Genomic DNA, 12,130 nt, shown 5'->3' on the forward strand with positions numbered 1-12,130 from the left:
AATCTTGGATCCCACATTGCATATAGTTGTCATGTCTCCATAGTTTCCTTCAATCTTTCTTAGTCTTTCCTTGTCTTTTGTGACCCTGACACTTTTGAGAGTATTCTGTATAATGTCAGTTATTTTAGGGGTATCTGGGTGGCTCAGTCAGTTAAGCGTCTGCCTTTGTCTCAGGTCATGATCCCAGAGTCCTGGGACCGAGCCCCACATTGGGCTCCCTGCCTTCTCCCTCTCCCTCTGCCTGCCGCTCCCCCTGCTTGTGCGTGTGTGTGCGTGCTCTCTCTCTGTCAAATAAATAAAATCTTTGGGAAAAAAAGTTATTTAGAAGAATGTCTTTCAATTTGGGTTTGCCTGTTTTCTCATGAGTAGACTGGGAACGAATCCATCCCTGTGTGTATACATGCCCCTACTATATCATATCAGGGGGCATATGATACCAGCGTAAATACACTGGTGATATTGACCTTGCTTACTTGGCTAAAGTGGTATCTGTCAGAATTCTCTACTGAAACTTACTATTTTTCCTTGTGTAATTACTAAATATTCTGGGGCTATGCAAATACTCTGCTTCTGTTTAAAACTATGCTCTTCTTTTAGCATCCATAAGTAAATCCTGCCTACAGCAATTGTTATCGTGTGTTTTAATGGTGATTTTCTATTTCCCTCATGCCTTCTACACTTATTAATTGGAATTCTTCTATAAGAAAGAACTATCACTCCTCTATTCAGTTAGTTCTATCAGTATGAACTCATGGATATTTTATTCTTTGGGTTATAAACTAATGTATAGTTATTTTGTTGCTCAAGTTGTTCCAACTTTGGCTACTGAAAGTGCTTTCAGGTTGACGTCTATCACCTTTTGATAATGCCCTGCCCCCTCCTTTTTAAAAAAAATATAGCACATCCTAACTTTCTGGCACCACCAGACGCTCCAGGCTCATCTTATATTTTCCCTGCCTCAACCCTAGAATCAACCCCTTCTCCAAAGAGTCCTGATTCCCTTTATTGATATTTGGAAACCAAGATCTGGTTTTTCTAAATTTTTTTTTCTAAACATGAGTACATATTGATGCTTCCAATCTAGCACCAGAGGTTTCAGTTTAGCCTTCCCCTTTCCTGATTTTTAACTTTCTTCTCTGATGTGAGAAACTCGACTCTCATTATCAACAATATATATGTTCACTTGTTTGTTCAACCCGAGTATACAAATAAAGTAGTGACAGAATTCCCAACCCATAACCTTGACAGAAATAAATTTACAAACTAGACAGCTTTGTTTGTATACAGTTCTTTTTATCTTCAGCCCTACGGTATACAGGATACAGTCAAAACACTATTTCCCAAGGTCAGCTCCTTTCTCTCCCATTTCCTGCAGTGTGGCTATGTGATTTATTTGTAACATCAGTTAGATTCATTTATCACAGTCTACATTGTCTTTCCCCCTATACTGGTTGCTTTTAAACAAATTTATATACAGTAAAATTCAATTCTTTAGTGGCATATATTTCTATAGGTTTTGACAAATGCATAAAATTATGTCGAACACTATAGTTCCATATGGGACAGTTACATCAATTCAAAAATATTCAATGGCAACTGTAATTTTAATTCTGCTTTCTCAGCACCAGCCAGGAGGTGGCAGGGTTTCTCTCTGGGAGGCAGCCTTCAAAAGGCAACTAAGCCATCTTGCAATGCAGGAAAATGGGACACAGGAAGGCAGTTCCCACCCCTCACACTCCATGTGTCATCTTCTCCCAGCTGTGGTTACAGGAATTAAGAAGTTAAGCTTCTTCTTCCCTGAAATAGGAGAGTTTGGTTAGAAGCCCCAGAATCTCACACTCCAACTGAATAAGCAGGATGAATCATCAGAGAGTAGTCAAGAAGGCAACCCATAAATATGCTTTGGTAAAATACAGTGAAGACAACAAAGGGAAATGAGAAAACGAGACCATGACCAAATCATATGAAAGGGGGTAGATGCCCATAGACTCTCTCTTCAAGGCATCACCTGTTTGGTACTGATGGCTGGGAAAGAGTAGGGAAGAGAGAGGACTCCTAGGCAAAGGAAAGAACCTGAACACAGGCAGGATAATGCAAAGCAGGCTTGAGGCACAGTAAGTTCCAGACAGAAGATGAGATTAGAAACACAGAGGACAAAGTTGTTAAGTTTTAAATGCCCTCTTATAGGTATTTATCATCCAGTAAACACAGGGCATTCCATCATGCAAGTAGCTATGCCATACGGCAGACATGTTGTCCATGTGGTTAAGTACAAGCTCTGCTTGATTAATAACAAACCTAATAATTATTATCAACATAATCACCACTAACCTATCTACTGGTAAGTCATTTTACCTCCCCAACCTGCATCTATAAACTGAGGGGAGTATTTTTTTAAAGATTTTATTTTATTTTATTTATTTATTTTAAGATTTTATTTATTTGGGGGCACCTGGGTGGCTCAGTTGGTTAAGCGACTGCCTTCGGCTCAGGTCATGATCCTGGAGTCCCGGGATCGAGTCCCGCATTGGGCTCCCTGCTCAACGGGGAGCCTGCTTCTCCCTCTGACCCTCCCCCCTCTCATGTACTCTCTCTCTCTCTCTCAATCTCGCTCTCTCAAATAAATAAATCTTTAAAAAAAAAAAAGATTTTATTTATTTGACAGAGAGAGAGACAGTGAGAGAGGGAACACAAACGGGGAGAGGGAGAGGGAGAAGCAGGCTTCCCGCTGAGGAGGGAGCCCTATGTGGGGCTTGATCTCAGGACCCTGGGATCATGACCTGAGCTGAAGGCAGACCCTTAAGGACTGAGCCACCCAGGCGCCCCTAAAGATTTTATTTTTAAGTAATCTCTACACCCAACGTAGGGCTTGAACTCATGACCCCAAGATCAAGAGTTGCACACTCCACCAACTAAGCCAGCCAGGTGCCCCTAAACTGACGGTAATATTTAATAATAGGTTTGTGCATTTTCAAGGAGATAATGCATAGAAAGTGTATAAGAGTTTCTGATATACACAGTAATCAATAAATATTAATATTATAAATAAATTATAAATGACCTAAATTTATCTAAATGCTGTTTTATAACTTTCTTACCTTTCTTCCTAATGGGCAAGTTTTCAAAAGATTCTTCTTATCCCACATATAATAAAAAAACAGTCTGAAGTATATCTGGTTGTCTGCATTTATTAATGTGACAAAACCAACTTGAATAGTTCACTAAATCTAACTCCTACCCCTATGCATTACTATTATGAACCCCTAGTACCTTGCTGAGTAGTATTTCATATATATGTTGTCATATTTAATCCTCTACAGAACTCTGAAAGGTTAAGTTTTATCATACTATTTTAAAAGTAAGATCATTGAGCATTAGAGACATAAAGCAAACTGTGCAAGGTCACAGAGCTAGTCTGTCACCAACCTCTGCCTCCATTCTTTCTACTGAACTGTACTGTACTACTCTCTACCCTCTATGAGAATACTCTTAATTTCTGACATTGGCCCTCTCCTCTTCTGTATCCAAGTTCTCTCTGGGTGATTTCTACCCACAAACAAAATTTTGCCATCTGATTGCAAATAGTTCCACAAACTTCTACTTGAAGGCAGGACTTTTCACTTCAGTTCCAGTCCTACATATCCAAATTCCCTGGCGGACACTGTATGTGTCCTTCTTAGATACCTTAAACAATGCACTGCCAAGGCCAACATTTTGCCCCACTTGCTTTTTAGGCTGATTTTTTTTTTTTCTGGTGGGGTCATTACTATTAATCCAAACCTGCAACTTCAACTTCTGGTGTTGCCCAATACCCAGTATGTTATCAACTCCTATCAGGTAAGCTTCTCCACATCTCCCCACCTTTCCTGCCCCTCTGTCAGATTCTTCACATCTTTCTTCTGGACTCTTCTAAAAACTTTCTAGGTGGCCTTTCTGCTTTCCCCACACCAATCCATTTTTCAAAGCCTGCCTCCTGGATTAATCCTCTTAGAATATTGGTTTATTAACATAATCTCAGGCTAATGGCTCTCGGAAAGCTTCCCAATAAATCCCAAATTCTTCACCAACCGGGAAGCAGATTTCTGGGCATACCTAACCTCTGAGTATGCCATGATTCTAGCAAGCAAAATGTTATCACATTCAGGTGACATACTGCCTTTCTGCTTCTTCATCTAAAATTCCTACTTCCTGTCGTAATGCTCTGAAAGAAGAATTAGTGGAGTATATTAATCCGAGTTAGGACTTGATTGTTAATTGGGGTCTTGCCAATTGGAACCTGTGAATTCATTCTCACAGAATCCTTAACATCTCACTAGTCTTTCTCCCCACCTACTCTGGGAAATCCCTGTAGGCAGGAACTGTGTCAAATGTGTCTTGGGTTTATGAGTACACAGTACAAGACTTGGCATATAGTGCAGGTTTGGGAAATGAAAAACTCCACGGCTTAACAGCTAACCCTAAAGATAAAGTGATGGTAAAGTGGGCAGTCGAGCCACAAGCACCACTCACCCTTCCGATTCATCCCCATCTGGAGGCATTTGAGCAGGCGGCAGTACTGGCACCGGTTCCTCTGCTTCCGAGACATAACACAGTTCTTGTCACGACTGCACCGATACACCCGCTTGTTGCAAATGCTCCGCTTGAAAAACCCCTTGCAGCCCTCACAGGAGATGATCCCATAGTGCAAGCCTGTAGCACGGTCCCCACAAATGAGGCAGGTCCGTTGTTCAGCCCGATCATCTGGAACAGAAACTGAACATACTCAAATTAGAACACATGGAAATAATGGCTTTAAGCCTGCAGTTCTAAAATAAGCAACCTTGGGGCGCCTGGGTGGCTCAGCCCTTAAGCGTCTGCCTTCGGCTCGGGTCATTATCCCAGGGTCCTGGGATCAAGCCCCGCATCGGGCTCCTGCTCCGCGGGAAGCCCGCTTCTCCCTCTCCCACTTTCCTCCGCTTGTGTTCCCTCTCTCACTGTGTCTCTCTCTGTCAAATAAATAAATAAAATCTTTAAAAAAATAATAAAATAAAATAAGCAACCTTGCTCTGGGAAGATCAAGAACATCACTCTTTCCCGGCTAACTGGCAAACAGGGGTCATTTTTAGAGCCTTTGTCCTAGGAGCAGACCCTTGCATCTACCTGCAGATATCACAAACACAGCCTATTTTAAAAATAACTCATGCTCCTCTCCCTGGGTTTCATCATCACTTGGACCAGTATCCAGGTCAAAAACTTGGGAGATAGCCCTGACTCCTCTCTCTCCCTCACCTTCCTCAGCCACAGCCCATCACTTACTTCTACCCTGTAGAAAGGTGATAAGGTGATTACTGATAATTTATGTCAGTGCCCAGCAAATGGCATATACCTAGTAAATGAAAGTTATAATTATTAACCAGTGAAGAAGTTTTTTTTTTTTTAGAATTTTTTTTTTTTAATTTATTCATTTGAGACAGAGATACACAGAGAGAGAGAGAGAGAGTAGGAGCAGTGGGGAGAGGCAGAGGGAGAGGGAGAAGCAGACTCCCCGCTGAGCAGGGAGCCTGATGCGGGGCTCGATCCCAGGACCTGGAGATCATGACCTGAGCCGAAGGCAGACGCTTAACGACTGAGCCACCCAGGCGCCCAACCAGTGAAGAAGTTTTAACCAGGCCCAGCCAGCCAACCAGTCTTCCACCTATTCAACAAATAGATATTGGACAACTATTCTATTCTAGGCACTGTTGTAAAAGACATGGCTACAGCAGTGAATGAAAGTCCCTGGTGAAGCTTACGTTCTAGCAGAACATCTACTCTGTGTCCAGGCCCCGTGTTTGGTTCTGGGTACTGGGTAAATCATCGTGACCCCCACAGTCAAGGAACTTACTGCCTCGCAACAAACAAGTTAGTCAAAGAGGAAATTCGGGCTGGAATATAACTCTCTAACTTCCTCTTCCCTCAAATTTCACTTACTCAGGATCAAGCTACCGCCAAAGAACAGGCATATGACAAAAGAGTGCCCTGGTGAACTGTGATGTCAGAACTTGCTAGCAGGTACAAGAAACCTCCAAGAAAAGGTTCTGATCAGAGGCCAAGGCAAGAAACCAGAGATCTGAACCACACTCCTGAGTAACAGGCAAGATATAATGATTAAGAACACACCCCAGATCTTTATTTAAACCCCAGTTCTGACACTTAACCAGCTGACTGAACGAGGGCAAATTAAGTTACTTCACCTCTCTGAACCTAGTTTCTCTCATCTGTAAAATGGGGATTATAACGGTACCTACATACATAAATAAAGTACTCAGCACAATGCCTGGGCTACAATGGACATTTAATAAATGACAACTATTATTTTCATTATCATTATTATCCTAACAGATCCACGCTTAATGTGATAATAACATTCCTGAAAAGAAAAGCATTTGAAAGCAATGTTACAGGAGGAGCATGGCAGTATACATAGAGATGTAGAGAAGGCAGGAGACTAGCATTTAGGCAACCTTTATTATATGCCAACTTTGAGATGTCTTTATGATCCCTATTTGTAGTAGGCTGGATAATGGCCACCCAAATATATCAGGTCCTAATCCCTGAAACCCGTAAATGTTATCTTGTAAGGAAAAGGGATCTTTGCAGATGTGATCTAATTAAGGATCTTGGATTGGGAGATTATTCTGGATTATAAAGGTGAGCCCTACTTGCAATCACACATGTCTTTAAAAAGAGAAAGACAGAAGGAGATTTGATATAAACAGAAGAGGAAAAGACGCCTGCATGCGCACACACATGTACACACAGAAGAGAAGGCGATGTGAAAACAGGCAGAAGGCAGCCGAAGCCAAGGAATGGCTTCCACTACAAGCTGGATGAGGCAAGGGATGAATTCTCCCCTAGAGCCTCTGGAGGAAGTGTGGCTCTGCCCACCTTATTTTCACATGACTTTTGAACTTCCAGAACTGTGAGAGAACAAGTTTGTGGTAATTTTTAACAGCAGCACAGGAAGCTAATACACAATATTTTTTTCATACAGGGCAACAGACATATATACTAAGGCTCTTGCCCAAAGTCACACAGCAAATAGCAGTTATGCAGAGAGAAGCAGATACAGGAGACCACAGAGCTAAGGAAACAGGAGAGGGGAAACATCAAGGTTCTTGAGGACTCTGTATTTCCTAGTTACAGACCTTTCCAAGACTTTATAAGGCTTGGATGAACTTCCTAACTACGGGCAAACTGACATACCATGACAAACTGACATTCCCATGTCTTGTAATACAATACCTTCTTTTATTTTTTCTTTCTCAAGCTAACTTAAATGAGTTTTTGTTATTTGCAACTAAAAGAAATTTGGTTAAAATATAAAAATGGCCCTGGTGTAATAACCATTCTTTTTCTTTTCCTTTTAAAAATGCACAGGAAAAATAAATAAATAAGAATGCAAAGGAAGCTCAAGGTAAACATTAGAGCAAAGTTACAATAGAGAATTAAAAAACTAAAACAGGAAAGGCCAAACAGGCAAAATGAATGACATAACAATAGTACTATGTGTGGGATGTGATTTCCTGGAGTGCTGGGCTTGAGTTGCTGATTGGGCTTAGAAATAGAACGAACATGGAATGTTGTGAAAAAATCTAGATTGGATACAGAGAATTTAAATTTTCTCATTTTAAATTCAAACCTTCAATATTATATATGACCTTTCTATATATTTATAGATATATATATCTCACATTCTACCATATATAGGATACATATCATATATATATATACACACACATTAAAATATAAACCAGAAGTCTACTAGAATAGACTTAAAAAGTTATAATTAATCAATATCTAGAAGAACCACACCATCTCTTTCTCCCTTTCTTCAGAGTTGTGACTTCACTGAGTACAGACCATTACTAAATACCGTGTTTCGTGTTGTGTCACATAATTCTCATAATCCCAAAGGTGGATACAACTGCTATTACCATTTTTGTAACTGAGAAAATGGAGATCTCAAAAAAAGTTAAGGAACTTGTCCATTTAGGAAGTGGCTGACCCTAATCTGCCAATATCAGAACTGGAGTTCAGTAACCTCTTCAGAAAGCATTCGTATGGCATTCTGTGCAGCATCTGGATCCAGGGCAAAGGACCCACTGAACAACAATCAAATACAGAACTATTAAGTATCTGCTTATGTCTTGTAACACTGCTTGTTCTTTTCATGAGCACTTAAAAGGCTACAATGAGATCAAAGACGAGGTGGGACTATTTCTCCACCAATGGGCACAGATTGGATTTCCTTTGACTCCTGTGACTGCTTCTCTTTCATAGCTATTCTTACTGCCATTTTCTGTTTCTATAAGGAGCACTGGCTTATGCCACAGACCAGGAACTAATTCAGAAGGAAGTCTCTCAAAGGTACAGGAGAAAGGCCCTCTCCCAATCAACTGTGAAGCCCCTCACAGAAGCACTTTACAAACTTCCCTCACAACATGTGGGAAAGGATCATAAAAACAGGAGAACCTATTGCTAACGGACCACTTGGGTACTAGGTTCTGTGCCAAGCACTTAACACGTTATTGTGGTGAATCATAAAAAATAAGGTACCCTTATTTTACAGAAGAGGAAACTGAAGCTTATGAGGTGATATCACTTTCCAGCAGTCACCAGCTAGTAAGTATAGGAGCTGGGCTGGAACCCCCAAAGTCTATGAACCTAATCACCACATGCTGTAGCCACAGCAAGGCAAATCTATCTATACTATATGCAGGTTAAGTCAGGCCCTTCCCTACTTGGGAAAAAAAAGTTAAAAAGTCAAGCCCTTTGTAAATGAATAAATTGAAGCAAAATGTCCCAATGGTGCCCTGCCAGATGTCAGATATAGATTTCTGCATCTCCTATTCTTGTAAAGGACTTGAAGGATATTTAAAGCATGTTTATATTCATTATCTCACTTGTACCAGGCCAGGACAAGGATTAGTCTTAGAGATACCACAAAGAACATTTAGTGAGTACTGACTGTGTCCCATGCAACATTCAATAACTTTTTACATGGATGGCCTTACTTATTCATCACAGTAACTGAGAGGTATCATTATCCCCATATTACAGAAACGTGGAATCTTAGAGTTAGAAAGTACCTTAGAAATTGCCTTGAGCAGACCTTTACCCAAGGCATGAATTCCCTCTAGGATATCCCAAAACAAGGGGTTGCTCCACACTCTACTTGCACATCTTTAGTGACTCAATAAGATACTTCATTCCATTCATTTCATTTTAGACAGTTTTAATGATTCAGAAGCTTTTTCTTACACTAAGCCAAAGTCTGTTAACCTGAAGCTTTCCCCACTGCCCTAAGTTATGCGCTCATGGGCAAAAAATAAATGTATAATCTAACCTAGTTCATATATCAACCATTCAGAGATTTAAAGGTAAATGGGGTTCCCAACTGTAAATTTTTTCTTCTCCTATTTCTTAATGAATCATATAGTATCAAAATCTCTTAAAGTATCCAGAACTGAATGGGGATGGGCGGGGGTGCGGTGGTTCTTAATATAATTTAAGACTCAATTAGCTTTGTTTATATGTTTCTTCAGCTATCAATACCAGTAAACAAACGTATTTTATAATTACTGGTGCTATAAAAATGCCACACATTTTATAATAGGCAAACTGAAGCTTAACGAGGTAAAGAACTTTAATTTTGGTTACACAACCAGTCAGCAGTAGAACTGGAATTAGAATTCCATACCTCTTATTTCCAATCCCCTCCCTACACTTAATTCATATCTGGTTCACAGACATCTAAAGCTTGAAGCATTTATCACATATACTATTAACCCACGAAGTTCTTTTTGGTTTTTTTAAAGATTTTTTATTTTTAAAGTAATCTCTACACCCAACATGGGGCTCAAATTTACAACCCCTAGATCAAGAGTCGCATGCTTTACTAACTGAGCCAGCCAGGTGCCTCAACCCATGTCTTTCTTACTCCATTCTTGGGAAGGTAAATGTTGAACCCAAAGGTAGGACTTTGTATTTGTCCTTGATCAATTTTATCTTTAGATAATAAATTCTGTATGTCATTCTGGCCTATTGAAATCTTTAGGGATCCAGTCCTGCCATCCAGTATACTAGTTATTTCTCCCACCTCCTTTTCTCCATATATGGTATTAGATTATTTTCATTTCCATCCTTAAAACAATACAGAATATGGCCTTAGCAAGCTGTTAAGAGCCCCTTTTCCAATCTGACTTAACCATTAACATTCTGGAAATAGATGCTCAGTTAGCTTTGTCTCTTAATTAGAGTAGACACTCTAGTTTGGCTTGCATTTCTCTATCTTATTTGTAAGGATATCATAAACGACTGTGTCATATAACTCACTGAAATTTCAGATTCATACACCATCTACAGCATTCTGAAGAATGAGACTAACACAAAGGAAATGTTCATAACCGTCCCTAATTCAGCACTGTTAATCTATTAATTCTTTGTCATTAATCTGTATTATTCTACCTAAAACACAATGGAAAGAAAATCAGGCAAATAAGTACTTCAAATTGGAGACTATGGATCATAGGAACTGTATTGCTCAGAAGTCAGTAAGATAAGAGACAGAGGAGTTGATGAAAAGCTGAGGATTTGAAAAATGATAGGTATTTGAAACTGAACAAGTAGTTTGCTATCTGCAAAAATAGCAATGGGTAAAAATTACTGTAGGAGAGGGAAGACTTACTAATTTATCAGAGAAGCTGAATGTTTATCTTGATCAGCAGTACTAGAAGGACTCAGATAGGGAACTTTGAAAATACCATTTTCTATAAACAGGAGCCCAGACTTCTTAGAGAAATGTTTGATTCCAGGTTTGAATGTTGAGCTACGTAAGACTAATAATGGGGTCATGTCAAAAGGATATAGGAAACAACATAAAAAGCCTCCCACTGGCCTAAAATGGAGCAACCTATGCATCAAAAAGAATAATGATAGCAATGAATTAAAACACTTCAAATATAAAAATCAATGCATTCACAATAATATTAAAAAGAAAAACCTCATTAGTTACCATGGAGGTTGCTAGGACACCAATTCATTATTCTGAAAATTTATGTATTAAGGGAAAAATCAAACACTAAAAATAAAAACTATTGGAATCTTTCTCTTGCCCCTGTCCCCAAGAGTAAAAGAAGAGAGAAGGGTGGAAACTAAGACAGTTTTTTAAGAACTTTAAACTTTAATTGAAAAGATTGAGACTAGGTGAATAGATCAGCCTGGCAGTCAGGAGAACGGGGTTGGACGGGGAGGTCAAGTTGATCTCAGGGTCTATGGCAAGGTAAATCTCAACCCAGGGATGGAAAGGAAAGAGACAACTGTCAGCTCTCCAAATCTCTTGAACATAAGCAGTAGAACATAGAGACTAAAAACTTGGGCTTTAGAGTTAGACTCTTGGGCTCAAATCTAGGCTGTCAATTGCTAGCTGTGTTACCTTGGAAAGTTTCTTAACCTCTCCAAGAGGTACCTCAGTTTCTAGTCTATAAAATGTGGATAATATGGTACCTTCTTCAAATAACTGTTATAAGAATCAAGGAGTTAACAGATTGCCTATAAATGACATGGAGCTCTAGATTCCTCATGGTATTAGAATGAAACAGCTTTGTAAACTCGTAAGTACTAGACACTATTGTTATTGCTTACCTGCCTTTTTTTCTTTTTTTTAACCTAAAAAAAACTTTAAGAAATTAGCACAGAAGAGGATTATTCAGTTAGTCTGGTGGCAGGAGACCGTAATGACAAATTTCCTAGGAGGTGAGCTCAGAAGATTACCAGTTAGACAAAGGAAGGCAGAGGAGGGTAAAGGAAGAAGAAACAATTGGGATATAAAGTCATGTCTTAAATGGAGCTGGAAACCTCTCTCCAACTTGGGTTTCCTCTGAGAAGAATCTCATTCCTTTCTAAAACAGACAATATAGTTCATTAAACTTTAGCAAGACTATCAAGATGAGTTACACAGAAATGTCCACAGATATATTATCAGATTATGTCCTACCCCTCTATACGTAAAAGAGTCATGACCTGCCCACAATTTTGTTCCTGTGCAATATTCTAAAAGGAACTTGCTGGGTATTCATGATAAATAAATGTAACCATACATAAGCAATAT

At 39.5% G+C, this 12,130-nt stretch overlaps 1 protein-coding gene across 4 annotated transcripts in view; it reads right to left on the minus strand.

The window, feature by feature from the left end:
- The window catches only part of NR6A1 (nuclear receptor subfamily 6 group A member 1), a 228,322-nt gene that overhangs the window by 34,418 nt on the left and 181,774 nt on the right, over nt 1–12,130 (minus strand). For all 4 annotated transcript variants that reach the window (XM_032418841.1, XM_032418842.1, XM_032418840.1 and 1 more), the window contains exon 3: nt 4,510–4,752. In XM_032418841.1, coding sequence (XP_032274732.1) covers nt 4,510–4,752 — 243 coding nt within the window. The remainder of the gene's footprint in view (nt 1–4,509; nt 4,753–12,130) is intronic.

This window comes from Phoca vitulina, unplaced genomic scaffold, assembly GCF_004348235.1.
Source record: "Phoca vitulina isolate PV1807 unplaced genomic scaffold, GSC_HSeal_1.0 scaffold21, whole genome shotgun sequence".
Classification (NCBI taxonomy): Eukaryota; Metazoa; Chordata; class Mammalia; order Carnivora; family Phocidae; genus Phoca; species Phoca vitulina.